Source organism: Herpailurus yagouaroundi, unplaced genomic scaffold (genome assembly GCF_014898765.1).
Source record: "Herpailurus yagouaroundi ecotype Mexico unplaced genomic scaffold, PumYag 182, whole genome shotgun sequence".
Taxonomy (NCBI): domain Eukaryota; kingdom Metazoa; phylum Chordata; class Mammalia; order Carnivora; family Felidae; genus Herpailurus; species Herpailurus yagouaroundi.
The window spans coordinates 54195926-54212698 of NW_024412413.1; the positions used below are offsets into that span (position 1 = coordinate 54195926).

Consider the following 16773-nt stretch of genomic DNA (forward strand, 5'->3'; position numbering starts at 1 on the left):
CCCCTTCTACACTTTAGAAGTGTGCCTGGAGAAGTTTCTTGACTTCTCCGTGCCTCAGATTCCTCAACTGTTAAATGGGGGTTCCGATAGTACTGACCTCATAGAGCAGTGATGTTTGTTGTTGTTGTTTGTTGAATTTATTCTGTGTTTGATGCTGTGTTTCTATGTTTCATGTATTTCACAACAAAAAATACCCCTTGAGGAAAAAAGTGAAGCTTGACTGTCTCTTGTTTGGTATCCATTTGTTTGGATTCTTTTATTTGAACTTAAATGTGTTTTTCTCCTGTTGAGCTTTTATCTTTAATCTGTGTTTTATAACCTGCTTGTTAGCAATATTCTCGTTGATTTTCTCTACTGTGATTGTTTTTATAAAGCTTTGCAAAGCCAGCTGACAGGTATGAGTGCAAAGGCACTGAACACTTTTCTTTTTAATCTCTCCAGGCTGGCTTGGTTTTGCTTACCAGCCCACCTCTCTCCATGGCAACAAATCTGCCCTCCAGGGAGCAGTAACCCATGGACAGTGTTGTCGCTGGGCAGGTGCACACCAGGTCAGAGCAGGCTCCTGGGTTCAGAAGAACTGCCTCCAGAAGCAGGGCTTATAGGGATTTCCGTGGAACAAACAGGGCAGGAAGGAAAAAGATTTTTTTTTTTTTTGTCTGCCTTTTGGGGAAGATGGCAAACCAAAGCCAAAGAAAGAATCCTGTATCAGATAGATGGATGTGTCAAAGGGAAAGTTGTAAGATGAGCACAGTTTTATTAGTAAGAGAGAGAATATCAGGCTGGAGACCATGGGCAAAGGTTTCGTCTCTGCCAGATAACTCCAATTCAGATTCATTCGTTTGGGAAATATTATTAGGGAACCTGTTTAGACCTGGCCCCTGCCCTCTGGGAGGTTAGAGTCTAGAGGGGGTTATGGAAACATAAGGAAGTTACAACATAAGTGATGAAAGAGAGGAGCCTAACCGGGAGCAAGGGATACCCAAGAAAGCCTTCCACAGGAAGGGATATCTAAATTTAAACCCAAAGAACAGAGGAGTGTGAGCCGGGCAATGTAGGGCGAGGTGCAGCTGGGGAGGGAGATCATGGCATGGTCAAGGAAGCAGACAGTCAGGAGGGCTGACTGGGCTCAGTCTGTGCTGTCCACAGATGAGGTGTGACAGGGAAAGGGGCCAGGTTATGGCCAACCTTACGAACTCACAAGATTAATGAATGTGCAAATTAGTTGTAGGAAAGGGAGTCTGTAATAATGACGGGAATTTGTGTAATTCGTTCATCCTAGTCCATAATCAGCAAACATTCTGTGCCATCTGATGGTGAAAACCTGAGATGTGGGTTGTTGCTCTACCCCCGTGTGCTCCTTTGTAATTTAAACAATACCGGGAAATCAGAAAAACTGAATTTATTTCACACTCATGGCTTCGAAGCTGTGTAAAATTTTCTTTACCGTGTGCGACATATTTGTACACATCTGTGTGCAATTTGGGAGGTGGGCACCGTGCTCATGCCCTGTGAGTTTTTCCCTTGTGTGGCCCATGGAGAGCTCAGTCCCAAAAGCCATGACAGGGGTTCACTTTGATTGGGAGCTGTTCTGATCTTCCTGTGCAATACAAACATGAGTGAAAGCCATCCTAATAAGTTTTAGCCTAAATTATAATTTCTGTGAGGAGGAAAGACTCACTTTATAATTCCGGAGGCTCTGTGGGCTGTTCCTTGGCCAAGATTCCTTTCTCTCCAAATGCACCCCAGGACCGAAGTTTTGTCTATGTGGTCGTGGGGGAGAAAGGAGGAGGGTTCAAACCTGAGGCGCTGACCAGATGAGGTCAGCCTACTGTTTGATAGAAAATGAGAGAGGAAAGGTGTACCCCCAGGGCAGGCGGCCTGAGAGGGAGGGAAGGCAACATAACAAGTGAGAAGAACCACAAAATGTTTCTTCATTTGAGGTTTTGAATGGGGCTGCTTTACTCTGGGTTCTGCTGAGTTAACACAGTTTTGTCTAGAATGTAGCACAACAGAAAGAGGCAGACCATTAGCCCTGTGACAGGCAGGACTTTGGGGGGTTGCCTTTGGATGACTTTGCTTTTAATGTTACGTGTAGGTTGTTTCCTTTGTCTTTTTCTTTTCTTCTTAGTGACTGCCAGCATTGTCTTCCTGTGATGATATCCTTCCCAACAAGGAACTTAAAATAGCACCTCCCCCTCCACAGTACAGAGTGAGGGAAGCATAAAGATTAGGTTTGTGAATTTCTGACCCGCACACCATCCTCTCAGGCAGAGATGGAGTCAAAATAAGCTGTCTGATCTTCTTGACTCTATCTTATGAAGTCCTTTTGCTGTTTTGAACTGTCTCCACAAAGGAACCAGAAAATTAAAAGGAGGCGTTATGGACAAGTCAGAAGGAGTGTGGTGGGACTCCTTCCTCCCTCAGTCCCTTCTTTCCTTCCCATCTTCCTTCCCTTTTTCTTTTCTTTTGATGGGAGTATTCCCTGAAGTATAGCAGGGCTGGCAGGTGTGGGAGTCTTCGTGGGGTTATGAATTGGACCGTGTATAGGAAATCTACCAAGCTAGCACTTGAGTCGGATGGTTGGAAGTCACGAAGGTTGGGCTGCACAACCTGTAGTTCTCTGTAATACCAGTGAGATTCTCTTTTGAGGCCTACACACCCTGCACAATTTGGAGACGGTGCTCAAAGAAAGGCCTGGAAGGGCTTTTCTGAGGCAAAATATCTAGGATTGACTTATCCCCTCTGTCAGGCTGAAGGCTTAGCGGTAGATCTCTTGCGAGGAATATTCAAAATGGAGGCATGTGTGTAAACATTCAAAGAGGATGCTTGATATTTCGTCAGAAAGTAAGAAATTGTCAGTATTACTAAGGGGTAAGGGCATGGGTAAGGCCAAGGGGAAAGAGAGCCAAAGAACAGTTAACCAAACATGAAAGCATAGTATGTAGCCATATTCCAAATGCCAAAGCATAACTTTGCAAGGCTCTGCCAGTCCTCGATTGCCCAAAACCTGTCTGTGGAAATCTCATCTTTGTAACTTGGACCTAATGATCCTCAGTCTTCCTGCCATGACACTCAAGGCGCTTATTATGGGGTATTAAATCTGTAAGTACCCATATAATGTAAATTCCACAGAGCATTTCCCTAATAAGAGAAGCCGTCTTGATGGTTCTCCTTCAGATGTCACTCTTCAGGTCCAGCTCTCCAAGACTCGGATCTGTGTGCCTTGATGACGAAGAGATTAATCAGTGGGAAGTTAGTAGCAAAACACCCACCAACACTGACAGCAGTATACTGATGCAGCTCTTAAGTGCCAGTTTGTATTTCCTCGATAATACGAAATTTATTTTGGCAAAAGACTAAAGTTCTTTTTGTGAAATCTTTCCGTGAATTAGCTGAACTAATTTCTACCAGCACCACATGGTTTTGAAAAACTATGCCTCAGATGCAAAAAGGAAGGGTTCCCTCACCACCACCGGGGCGGCTCCCCCCTCCCCAGTATCAATTACATGTCTTAGGAACAAATTTGTGAGTGCCTGATCTGCTGTTTGAAGACTAGATAAAATCTGCATTTTTGTTTCTTTTGCAATGTTGAGCGTATTTAGACCCATGAGAACTTGGAAGCCAGCCTGCGAGCCTGCCTCTAAACAGCACGCAGCCAGGCCCATCTTGCCTCCCTCACTGCTGTTTATGTGGCTGCTGGAGCAGAGCTGTGTGGCCACTTAGTTGGAACATCAGGGCATTTTAAAGGGCTTGCCAGGGAAGACTGAAAAGGAAATGGTCTACTGCTCCCTCTCACATTGAAATTTTGCTGTTTGGGATACAAACTAAAACAAACATGCACCACCTAAGGAACCAGGGAGGAGATGCCAGGGGCACAAGGGTGGAGAAGGCCTGACCAATGTTCTCACCCTCTCCCATGGAGGTGGGCAGCTCTCCCCAGACTGTGGCCTTGCACCTGCTGCCACATAAACCCCTAATGTACACAGTGGCCGTTTCACGGACAGTAGCCATCATTATTCCAGTGTGTCAGGGTGTTCCACCTGACTGGGATCCCCATGCCCTGGGCAGGGGACAGAAGCTGTGACGAGTGGTTTCAGTGACTTCAGAGCTGGACAAGGGACACATGTGGGTCAGCTCCCAGCAGTGAGCCTAAGTCATGCCTCCTCCCGGGATGAATTGCCTGGTTCCAAGTACAATAAGGAGCCCTCTCCAAGCCACCCCTCACCCCCCCCCCCCCACCCACCCAGTCACCATAGATCCCTGCCAATGTTCCAAAGCTTAGGAGAGCTTTTCTACCTCTTAAATTTCAGAGGCCTGCTCAGAATGCAAAAAAGGTTCCTCCTCCTGTTCCCATCACACTCTATTACTGCTGGGCATCAGCAGATGGACGCTGCCTTTTATATGCAAATATTTGGAACCCATTAATCCCCCAGTTCCTGCCACGAAAGCCCCAGATCTGTACCATCTAAATGGCAAATAGCAGTTCCCACCCAACTAGAACTATTAAAGCCTTTAAGGCACGGTTATAGCCTGAGGCCTGAAATGGACAGTATTTTTGACACCAGTGCTGATTCAAATGTGGTTTCTCTGAGAAACAGACTCCGTAAGAAAGAGGTGGATGACTGAAGGCAAATCTCTCGGGGAAGACAAAGGTATCTTACGTTTAATGGGGAGAATGGTAGCTAACGTTTACTGATCTCTGACCCAAGTGACCCAAGACTGTGCTGAATGCTTTGTGGAAGGATCTCGTTCATTCCTTGGAGGAGCCTTTGAGGTTTGCACTATCATCATTCCAGATTTATAAGTAAGAAAAGAGGGGCTCCAAGAGGCTAAGGAATTTTTCCAGAGTGCCCATCTGGGCGGAGGGCGGCAGGGAACCAGGATTGGACCCTAGGCAACCTGCGCCCACACCCTGAGCCCTTTGTGCGCCCTGCTGGAGAGGTGAAAGAACTAAGAAGTGCCACCGACGTGGCTGGGACAACAGAGACAATTGAGGATTTATCGGCCTCCTTCCACCCTGTTAGTGAACAGAGCTCCTGGCCTTCCCATAGTTGTTCAGCCCTCTTCCCTTTGTTTTGTTTTTTTTTTTCCCTCCCCTGCTGTCCTTTCTCTGCTCCCTCCCCCTCAGAGCCTGAGGAAGCCTCTGAGCCAAGCCCTGTGCTGCCTGCCAAGTCAGCTCCCTCCCTAGCAGCCATTTCTTTGAGCAGAGCTTTGCTGATCAATATTGAAAGCTTCAGCTAGAGAAGAAAAATGTTCTCAAAATACAAAACTTGTCTCCCAGGGAGATTCTTTCTTACAGGAGAGTGAAACCTTCAAACTGCTCCAGCAGTTCTCTCCTGCAGTCTGACCGAGCATTCCGAAGAAAGGCGATCGAGAATGGCCCTTCCTCTGCTCCACGTCAGTTTCTAGATCACCAGGCTCCTCAAGCCTGCCTCACAGCCCCGGCCCGGGGGTACTGGAAACCACTTCCCTGTCACTGTCTTCAGCTGCACCATATTCTTTGTTGCTCTCCTGAGTACTTGTACTTAAATTTCATGTGTTGACTCTGTCTTTGGCACGCGTATGCCCCTGTGGTCAGCCTCAGTACCAACATCTGTAGAGCTGTCCTGTTTTATTGTCTCATGTAGCCGTTTCTTTCTGAGTCCCCAACCAGGCAGCCCTTGTCAGGTTTCCCTTGGAGGAAAACCAAATGGGAGCGAGGAGACCCAGTTTTTTACCATCAGAGAAAGTTGTTTTTTCTCCTACTGGTTTTGATAAAAACGCAACCTTACAAATGGTTTCATGCCCAAGGCAAGTTGGCTCTTAAATGTGGATGTCAGTATACTCTGAAATGGCCACCAGCCTGGGTGAATACTGGAGTTGGGGCAAACAACCTCCTTCCAAGAGCTGGTTTCTGGGGTTGTGTTGAGGTGATCATTTATGAGGAAAGCGTTCTGCAGGTCACCTCATTTTACCTGAATGTTTCTCACTCCATTTCAGTACTGGGTCTCCTGTAGCCTGAAGGAAATGTCAGGAAATTGGTCCTGGAGTTCAGCTGTACCATTAAGTCCCTGAACACAGCATCTAATCAGTCCCCTTCAGTTGTCCACACGGACTGCTCTTTCACAGAGGGGGATACCACACTCACCAGAGAAGTCTGATAAAGAGAAGTCATGTGGAGGAATCTGAGCTCCTGGCAGCAGTGTTGGAAGAAGTGATCCTAGGCATTCTCCCTAAGCCTCCCACTCAGGTTGGGGCCGTCCTTCCTTGAAACACACGGATGCGTGGGTGATGGCAAGAACCCAATGAAACTGAAGCTCTGTGAGGGTTACAGTTGGGTAGGCTCACCACACAGGAAAAGTGTGAAGTTCAACCTCACACCACTCCTGTGGTATGGGAATCCTAAAACCAAGAAATTATATGTTCTACAGCTAGAAAAACCCAGAGTGTCTCCCAGTAAAGGCAAATCCAAAGCTCTCTCTGTAACTGAGGGCACAAACAACCCTTACTGAAGAGAAACTTCTGTCTTACCTTCAAATCCACTATGAGAAAGGATAACTACATACAATGGAGCCTTCCCTTTAACTCACCAAGAAAACCCAACAGAACAGGTTGAAACTTTAAACATGTACACATAGAACCACAAGGTAAGAAAAGGTAGATGTGGAAAACAACCAGATGAACATTCACAATGGTGAAAGTATGTCACTGAAATAAAGTTACTATAGTTGGCCCTTGAATAACATAGGTTTGAACTTCATGAGTCCACTTGTTCATGGATTTTTTTTTGACAGAATACTGTAAATATGTTTCCTCTTCCTTATAATTTTTAAAAAACATTTTCTCAAGCTTTATTGTAAGTTTACAGTAATAACTATAACATACAAAATACATGTTAACTGTTTATGTTACCAGTAAAGGTTCCAGGGAACAATAGGCTATTAATAAAGTTTTGGGAGGGTCAAGAGTTCTACTTGGCTTTTTGACTGTGCAGGGGTCGGTGCCCCTAACCTCTGTGTTGTTGAAGGGTTAACTGTACTGAATGGATTGAAGAGTAAACTGCTTAAAGCAGGAATTAGTGAATTTAAATCACAGAGAGAGAAAAAAGAATGGGAAATAAGTGGAAATCTGGAAGGTAAAATGAAAAGGTCTAATGGTAGAAAATATAAAAAATAGAGGGCAAGCAATATTCAAAAAGCTCACAGTTGAGAATTTTCCAAAATCAAAGAAATATCTTCTCATTTGAAAGAGTAAAACAAATTTCCAACCATGATAGAGAAAAAGGAATCCTCACTGTTCTTAGTGTAACTTCATAGCATCCTAACAAAACAACAGTAAAAACTTAAAAGCTACCGAGAAGACTGTTACTTGCAAAGAAATGATACAAGACAGACTTCTCAAAAAGAGAAGCCAGAATAAATGAAATATTATCTCTAAACTGCCGAGGGGAAATAATGGTCAATCTAGAAATCTATACCCAATAAAGCTATCATGCAAGATTAAAAGCAAAAATAAAGATTTTTGTGGTCCAAAGACTGGGTGACTGTATCCCTTACGGACCACTGTTGACTAACAACGGACTTCAACAGAAAAAAATCAAACTCGGAAGGAATGGATTTCAAAGAGCACAGAAGTTAGTATTTTGGTTTATTTATATAATTGTAGACTATAAATGATAAAAATGACTAATAGAGGCTTAAAAATAAGACAGAATTCAACTACCAGGCAGTAACATGTTAGATGAAAGAAGGCATTCTAAGATCACTTTATTTTCTGGAGGAGGACATAAATACAGATTAACCTACATATTAAAAACTTAAGCATAACTACTAAAATGATAGAAATAAACTATCACTTCTAAACCATTGAGGGAGGGAAAAGGTGTTAAAGCAATCAACCTGACAGCAAGGATGAAGAAAAACATAATAAACAGAAAATACATAGGAAGTTTTATATATATTAATACATATATATTGGCGATGGCAGAGATAAGCTCTGATGTATCAGTTTTTACAATAAGCAAATTTAGCTTGCATTGTAATAACTGAGATTAGATTTTATTTTAATTAGCCACATGCCACTAGTGAAATACACTTTAAAATTCAAAGTTGCGAAGTCCTACTCTGCTTTGTAGATGCTATCATTGAAAAGTATCAGGGTGAGGAGGTGGCATTGAAAATGACTATGATTTCTTGCCTAAGAGATTCGGAATCACGTTAGCTAAGGATGACAGATGGGGAAGTCCCACCTTGAAAGTGAAAAGAAGTTAACATTTATTGACTGCTTCTTAAGTCTTAACTGGGGTCTACCGAGGAACTTAAGGAGCATCAGAGAGACGGATTTGTGCTGTGTGTCATAGAAGCCCAGACACAGGAGTACTTGGAGTGTGCAGTAGGTGTGGAAGGCCACCCCCTGCCCTCCCCAGAAAAAGAGACTTTAGGAAGACAAGAGGTATCACAGGTAAAGAAGATGGTCAGTGGTGTCTGTGCTGGAGAAAGGTTGAGCTGAATGAGTACTGGGAAGAAGCTTTAGGTCCAGTTTAGTATGGTAGTGGGCCTACTGGTAAGAGATTAAGGAGGAAAAAAGAGAAGACATTGAAGAGGCAGAAATGGATTTCTCTCTCAAGAAGGTCAGCACCTAAAGGAAGACGGAATGGATGGTAAAGAGAAATTCAGGCTCAAGGGAAGTTATCTTGGAATAGGCAATCGCCATTTTTAAGAATAAAACCTTAATTATCTAGAGTCCTTGGGGAAATGAGTTTCCTGGGTAACCAGCTTTCTGGGTGACCTGATGCTGCTTTTTAAGATGCCATTGCTAATTTTGATCATTTTTTAAATACCCAGAGTCACCAGCAATAGCAATATCAGGGTGGTCTCTGGCCTTTAAGGGTGATACTCCTTTGTGACTTCGTTTAACCTTGTTTTGAGCTCTCTCCATCGTTGCCCCATGGCAGCAGGAGCTGCCAAGGCCTCCAGGAGGATTTCCCTCTAGACTAACCACAGAGTGCCATCAAGAGTTCTTTTATCTATTATTTGAGATCTTTGAGCATCTTTCTTTTCCTATCAGCCACCTTTTATCATAACTTGCCATAATTTTCTATGTCTGGCATGCTCTTGAGCTAGTGTGTTCAGTTCTGACCGATGCATCTACTCTGTATTGACTCAACCAGGCTTCCTGAAAGACTAACGTTTGGCCTCTGGTCAACCAGCAGGATAGTAAACATCACTCTGATCTTTTTGGTAGCCTTTCCCCACGTGGTCGTGTCTCAGATACACAATTTAATATACAACCAAGAGTAACCTGGGGTGAGCATCTGAGAGGTTCTTCTGAATATAGCATAAGCTCTGGTATGTGGATTGGGGGTATTTATTTGGCTCTTTAGCCAAAGGCCTCTCTGGACTCCTTTGAACTTTCAGAGAGGGCTGACTGGCCACATCTTCCCTCAAGAGCAACCTAAGAGATTTCTGTCTTGGGGCGCCTAGGTGGTTCAGTCAGTTAAGTGTCTGACTTCGCCTCAGGTCATGATCTCAGGGTTCATGAGTTCAAGCCCTGCATCAGGCTCCATGCTGACCGTGTGGAGCCTGCTTGGGATTCTTTCTCTCTCACCGCCCCCCACCCGTCTTTGCCCCTCCCCCACTTATGCTCGCTCGCTCTAAATAAACTACAAAAAATATTTTTTTTAAAAAGGGGATTCCTGCCTCAAAGCTGATGTTTTTCTCAATACAGATAGAAAAAGGTATCTATCTTATCACCTATCACCACCTATCACCTATCACCCATCCTCCAGGAGGAAAGGTATTTTGTATTAACTAAAACAGCCTCTCCTCTGTCAGCTGTATGGTATGCTAGACCTCTCTCCGCTACCTGGGCTGCAAACACACTTGAGTCTCAATTTATGTCCGGGGCGCCTGGGTGGCTCAGTCGGTTGGGCGTCCGACTTCTGCTCAGGTCATGATCTCGCAGTCCATGAGTTTAAGCCCCGTGTCGAGCTCTGTGCTGACAGCTCAGAGCCTGGAGCCTATTTGGAATTCTGTGTCTCCCTCTCTCTCTGACCCTCCCCGTTCATGCTCTGTCTCTCTCTGTCTCAAAAATAAATAAACGTTAAAAAAATTAAAAAAAAAAAAGACTTTATGACCTAGAATCTTAATCCTGAGATAATTTGCTACAGACCTTAGTCTTAAAAATTGTAATGATGGGTGAGATGGCGGTCTCTTTTAATATGAGACTCAGTAAATCCATAAGGGGTCTTAACAGAAGAAACAAAAGAGCCTTCTGGTGTTCTGAATTCCGTAAAATCACAGTCCTGAGGGCAAGGCAGAGACATTCCAAAGTAGGGAAAAGCCACTAGTAATACCAGGGTGGTCTGTTGTTAAAGGTCCACAGGCTGGTTTCCAAGAAGTCGTCCTTATAGGGTGACATTTATTATCTTGGTGATTTATCAGAGTCTGGCTTTTAGCTTTTCAGGTTCAGAACCTGGTTTAATCAACACACAAAGAACAGATTCATTGTCAGAGCTGGGCTCACCCTAACCACGCTCACAAGATTGATCTGGAAACCGAAATTCCAGTTGACATTTATATGGAGAAATATAACTGATCTTCTCAAAGTACAATGACTAGCTCATTCTTTTCCTGTAGGCAGGCCTACACAAGGAGCCAGATCATAATCGGGCTATTTGGTGAACGTGAAATCAGAGTTAACGGTGAATCATGTTTAATGGCACAGGCTAAGAGAATAATTCATCCACACTAAATATGGTCCTACCAGCGGAACTGAATCTCTTTGAAGTCTGTCAGCTAAGACTCCCTCTGCTCTGATCACTATTTAGATAGACACCTGCCAATGTTATGCCTTGTTTTTTTAATGCCTCAAGGCCAACCCAGGCCCACACCCACCGAAATCCCCTCCCACCCTGGTCTTTAGATGTTAATACTTTCCATTGACTAATAGCATAGTCATTCTTTTTCCGTAAGTTTAAATCTCCCTGAACAGTCTTATTTTCAAATTCTAGGGGGATCCCTTGCCACACCTACACTGATCTACACCAAGGTTTATCAGTCATTTCCCAAAAACACCTTCACATTTTTATTATATTCCTGTGCCACGTGTACTACTCATGTTTTTATTTAACTCACTTTTTTTTTTAATTTTTTTTCAACGTTTATTTATTTTTGGGACAGAGAGAGACAAAGCATGAACGGGGGAGGGGCAGAGAGAGAGGGAGACACAGAATCGGAAACAGGCTCCAGGCTCTGAGCCATCAGCCCAGAGCCTGACGCGGGGCTCGAACTCCTGGACCGCGAGACCGTGACCTGGCTGAAGTCGGACGCTTAACCGACTGCGCCACCCAGGCGCCCCTTTAACTCACTTTTTAAAAACCATTTCATTTGAAAAGATTGACCCCTACCAAAAATAGAAAAGGACTATCCTTTGTCCTATAAAGAATGTGGTGCAAAAAATAAACACTGAAAACAAAGCTCATATGTTTCCCATGTAATTTTTTCAACTAGCCATAGTTTGCCATGCAAAGCTGTGAGCCTGAGCAGATCCATGTTAAAAGATCAACTCACACCAAACTGAGAGACTCTCTCCTTCACATAATCAAACACCTCAAAGGAGGATTCCACAGCAGAACCAATTTAGCGGATTATTTAATGTATGTGGTGCCTTGTCCATCTACCACCTAAAAGAATAACCTCATGTTAGGCATCACAATTTCGGGAAAAGATGGCCTGGACTTTTTGAGACTTTAGGGATATTTCAAAACTGTTTACACAGCTGTAGTGATGCCTCCTTCCCAGCCTCACTTGACTCCAGACTCTGTCTGATGCCACACTGATTGTCTCATTCCTGCTTCTCCCTGCACAGGTACACACTGGCAGCTCAGGACCTGGTGATGCGTGCCCGCGGTGTCCTGAAGGACAGAGGATGGCGGATATCTAATGACCGGCTGGGCTCAGGAGACGACATTTCTGTATATGTCATTCCTTTAATACATGGGAACAAACTTTCATGAAAACGGCCCAGAGGGTTGGGAGGACAACAGGGGAGAAAACTGGGACATGTCTTGGCAGGGCAGAACTGGGAAGTGCCCCAGCAGAGTTCCAGGTGATGCAACCTCTTCCCAGGCCATGTGGGGGATTTGCTGCCGAAAGGCTACTGGCTGTACTTCTGGGGGACCCTTAGATTTCAGTTTCCTCTTTAGTAACAGGTCTGGATACTCAACAAGAGCAAAACATAAAGGCTGCTACTGAGTACTGTGTTTCTTTTGGTTCCTTTAATAGGCCTCCTAGGTGGCCACTACCTAATTTTGGGCACACACATCATATTTATTTGGAGTAGCTGGGGCAGCCATTTTCAGGTGTAACTGGCAGGAGATTCTTCGGCCTATCAAGCTGCCAGCTTCTCTACGGGTTAAAAGTGCTGCACTGGAAAGTTGGCGATCATGTCTCAGAAAGTGTAAGCACCCATCTTCTAGTAAGCCTGAGATTTATTTCAGGGAATGCTATCTGTGTGTGTGTGTGTGTGTGTGTGTGTGTGTGTGTGTGTGTCCGTCCCTCTCTTCATTCTTTCATGGTTATGGTGGGGAGAAGCAGGGATTTTTTTCTGTTTGATATTCCTTGAATCTTAATTGTTTCCCTTCCATAAAGCAGGCCTGGGACTTTCCAGCTCCTTGCTGAGGAATTTGTATGTCAAAGTGCAGCCCAGGCTGTCCCCGTATCCTGTAGCCCACACCACCCAGGCAGCCTTCTGGATCAGTGCCCTGGCTGACAGAGCACTGTCTTTGTTGTGTAACAGTTTGTTCCCGGGTTGCGTTTTCTCACCAAATCAGTGTGTTCTCATGAAAATATGGGTGTTTCTTTAAACCAACAGTTTCTCTGTTGTTTTCAAGGGTCCCCCTTTTGTGGCTAGAGATTTCTCTGAGAATCTAGGTTTTCATTTCTGGTCTTATCGGCCCTCCCCACCTGCTGTGCCCTGGGGACGCATGTAAAGCAGTGTTTAAGAGAGCAGTACAGGAAGCTCCATGTATCATTCAGTTCACCATACCTCATGTGATGACCATTCCTCCATTTTGGATCCAGGTTCTGTGGACTGTGACTGTTCGCAGGGCCACCCCACAACAGTAAGTATCTGCATCCCATCAAGGAGAGGCAGTCCTGCTTCCCCCTTGTCTTTGGGCAAGACCCACTCAGAATAGCCTTTTGATAAAAGCAAATTTGAATTGAGTTGACTGGTCATCCTCATGCTGTGCACCCCATTCCTTCTCCTTGGAATCACGTCCCAGCAACTGAGGACCCCAGTTCCCACAGATGCTCCACTTCTGAGTGTTCCTTACAAGAGCTGAAGAAGCAGTGGACAGCAGATCTACCTGTTGCTTCCCTGCTGGGAGGAATCACAAAGTAGTGTTCTAGAAATCACTTCTCTCTCAGGCAGATGACTGCCCTGCACTGAGGGGCCCTGTAGAGCGACGTCCCATTACTGAGTCTTCTTCCCGCACACTTCCTGTGGTATCATCACCATCTTGACAGTTCTGCGTAATGAAAACATTCTTCCCACCCCACAAAGAAAAATGTCATTGACATGATTCCCTGAACTGCTGGAGAGCCACTTCGAGTTCGCATGTTTGTTGAATCCCTTCCCCAGAGGAGAGGACAGGAACCTTTCCTCCAGGATAGTTAATCACCTTCCTGGAGTTGTAGATATTTTATTAGGAAAGGCCTAGAGCCTCTCTACTCAGGAATGAACTCATTCCACCATGTGGAAAGGATGCCCTGTCTGGCAGGTGAGGTACTATGGGAATTCACGCATCAGCTGTTCGCCAAAATGTTGCCCAGGGAGAATTGGATTACTACCTTGTCAGGGGGTCCTCTTCATCTGACAGCCTCCCTCCTCCTCCAGTAGATCTTAGCTACCCCAGATGTCTCTGTGGGGACAAGTTTGTGGTAAACCATCTGCTTCTCTGGCAGAATGTGATGCTATGAGACAACATGCAGGTACCCTACAGCAGTGTCATCCGCTTTCTGTTCCTGCCCCGACTCAAAGTCTTGTACAAATTGGAAACAAGAAGGTTTTTTTTGTGGGACTCTGAATGGCCGACTTTGGGAAGCTGCCCTCACAGGCAGTCACCTCTTTCTCATGTTCCCGTTATCTTTCATCTGTTTTCTCTCCTGGGCTTCTATGTTGGTCCAACCTTGAGCTTTTCTCGTTTTATTCCAGCCACCAGAGTCTAACTTTGGGGTAGATGTCATGACAGCCTTCTACTCAATTCACCAATTCATTTACTGCCAAGAAATGTCTCAGGAAAAATTCTAGAAACACCCCCCCCCACCCCGACTTTTCAATTTATCCTAAAGTCTTGAGCATGTAGTCCTGCTGGTTTTAGTTAGAATGGTATCCAGGAATTCTTTTCATAAGCCTCTTTGGTGGAAAGATCTTAGTAAAAGCTGAAGCCCTATTTCTGTTTGGGGGATGGGAGGAAAATTACAAACGAGGTGAATAAATCATATGTGGAAAAAGTGATTTTTTTAATGCCCATAGCAGATCTGCCCAGCACTGATATTGCTCTGTGAATTGAGCTTACTCTGTTTGGCCTTATTTTTCACCCAGGCCCCATGCCATCCCATCCCACAGCAGTAACTAACTGTGTCTACATAACAGGGTCGGCCCTTGGAGCATTCCTGGAAAGGTCAAAAGGGAGCACGCTCAAAATTCTGAAGAACATATTTATAAGCGGTTCTGAAATCTTGTGTATCTGACTTATAGCCACATCTGCTTGTCCTAATAGTCTCAGAGGAAATCTTGTTTAATAAAAAGCTTTCGATTTCCTAGTCAGGCCTTTATGGTTGCCTTGGGGTGTGTGTGGCCACTTCCTCTAATGAAAGGCTCTTTGAGTTCTAAATCTCTTTGTTGGGCTGGACCCTGCTCTTTGGAATATTTGGGGACAGTCTTTTCCTGGAAGAGAACAAACTCACCCTCCATCCACACCCTGCAGCATTTTGCCAGGCAACAGCCAAACCTTTGTTCTCATGACACCTGCAGTCGGAGGTGGACTGTCTTCTGCGGTGGTTATGCTCACCTAACGGTGGTTCTCTGGTGGGAAGGGAGAGGTGAAAATCGGGCGAGGCCGAGTACTCGGCTGTGTACTAGGACAAAGCCACGGAAAGTGGCCATTTCGGTTACTTCCCACAGTAAACAGCTTTGGGGAATTTGGGATGTTTAATTTTTTAATTCTAGCAACTTCACCTCTTCAGGGCTGTGTGCTCAACCTTTTTCTTACTCCTGAGTATCCATTTACTTCTTGGGAACAACTACAGTTGTAGGTAGATATTGGTGGGCGGAGATGACCGTCCCGGTACCTGAATTTGGCCTCAGATCTTGGCCATTAGGATAGGATTTTCAGTTTACCCAGAGCACTAGCATGGAAACACTTGGAAAAAGACTCCCACACCTTGAAAATTCTGACTCTCCTCTTGACTGCGCCTCCTTCCTCGTCTGCCATTTTTTTTTTTTTTAACAAGGCCAAGAGTAGCCAGTGGTTTCTTTCCACCACAGTTTGAGGATCTAACTTTTCCTTAAGTGACCCCACAGCCCCACGCTCTCGGAGGGAATATGTTAAGCTTTTATGAGATTCTATTTTCAGTAAATTACTGCTTCGGGACACTTGGAGAGAGCAGTGAGAGTCATTGTCTATGCAAAGAACAACCAGGCTGACACTAAAATTTACCAGATGTAAGAAAAGAGTAAAACCATATCTGGCCGCAGGACAGAATTTTACGTTAGAAACTTGGGTTTTTGAGGGCTTTACCATTGTAGAGAAACGCTGGGAGTCTGCATACCATAGCCCACCATGAACAGACGTCGGTTCTGTGGGTGATGTGGTGTCTGTGTGCACACTGCAATATTTCAAACGACACTACCTGAGCAGACTGACTTGCCTCTTGTGTGAGCACTGAGGCAGCTCTTCGTGAGATCTGAGTGCCCGTCTGCAGACTACTGCTCTTTCTAATCCATGATGTTATATGTAAATAGCTTTAATTGTTCCTTAATTGCGTCTTAGATGAAGTTCTGTTCACGTAGCAACCAGGTAGACAGTGACCAAATGAGGCTGTAAAATGTGCTGTTGTTTTCTACTGTGATGTACTTGAAGGACAGCCCTGTGTCCCCCAATCTTTCAATCTTCCATCGTATTTTATGTTTGGGGAATCCTCAGGTTATTCTCCATTTCCGTTTTGCCTCCATTTTCTTTGCTTCTTCTGGAGACCCAGGGAGGCCCACAGTGGAGATCATTTGTAAGAAATGTATCACGGTCTGGGTTTCCAAAAATGTCGTATGTACAGTGAATGAGAGGAATCTGCCTGAAAATGGTTTCAGAACCAAGTACCTTTATGCTTTGTGATTGTGAAACCTTGACTTTTGTAACCCAAAAAATGAACACTGTTTAGTAAAGGGGATCTATTTTGTGTGTTTTGAAACTTAGGTGCAATGTTCCCTGGACAAAGCTAAAGAAATGTATATGCTCAATGACATTTTAAAATAAAGTATTATATATATGTATATAGGATACCTTTAGAAAAAGTTTTGTGTTACTTCTTTTAACTCGCTATGAAGTTTCTTCATATCAGGTGATGGAATGAGGAGTGTCATGGACTCGTGTGAAGTTTCGAACTATGAACAGACTCCAAAGAAAATCAAAAGGGAATGGATGCCAACACCATAAACCTTCAAAGGAATAGCAGTAAAGGCTATGTATTTCAACAATGCATCTAGAAGAAGCACCCTGGATATTATTCCCAA

At 44.4% G+C, this 16773-nt stretch overlaps 1 protein-coding gene across 3 annotated transcripts in view; it reads left to right on the forward strand.

Moving 5' to 3' along the window:
- Positions 1 to 16542, forward strand: part of PPM1H (protein phosphatase, Mg2+/Mn2+ dependent 1H) — a 265584-nt gene extending 249042 nt beyond the window's left edge. For all 3 annotated transcript variants that reach the window (XM_040491534.1, XM_040491532.1, XM_040491533.1), the window contains one exon: positions 11848 to 16542. In XM_040491534.1, coding sequence (XP_040347468.1) covers positions 11848 to 11922 — 75 coding nt within the window. In that variant the 3' untranslated portion in view covers positions 11923 to 16542. The remainder of the gene's footprint in view (positions 1 to 11847) is intronic.
- Positions 16543 to 16773: the final 231 nt, after the last annotated feature.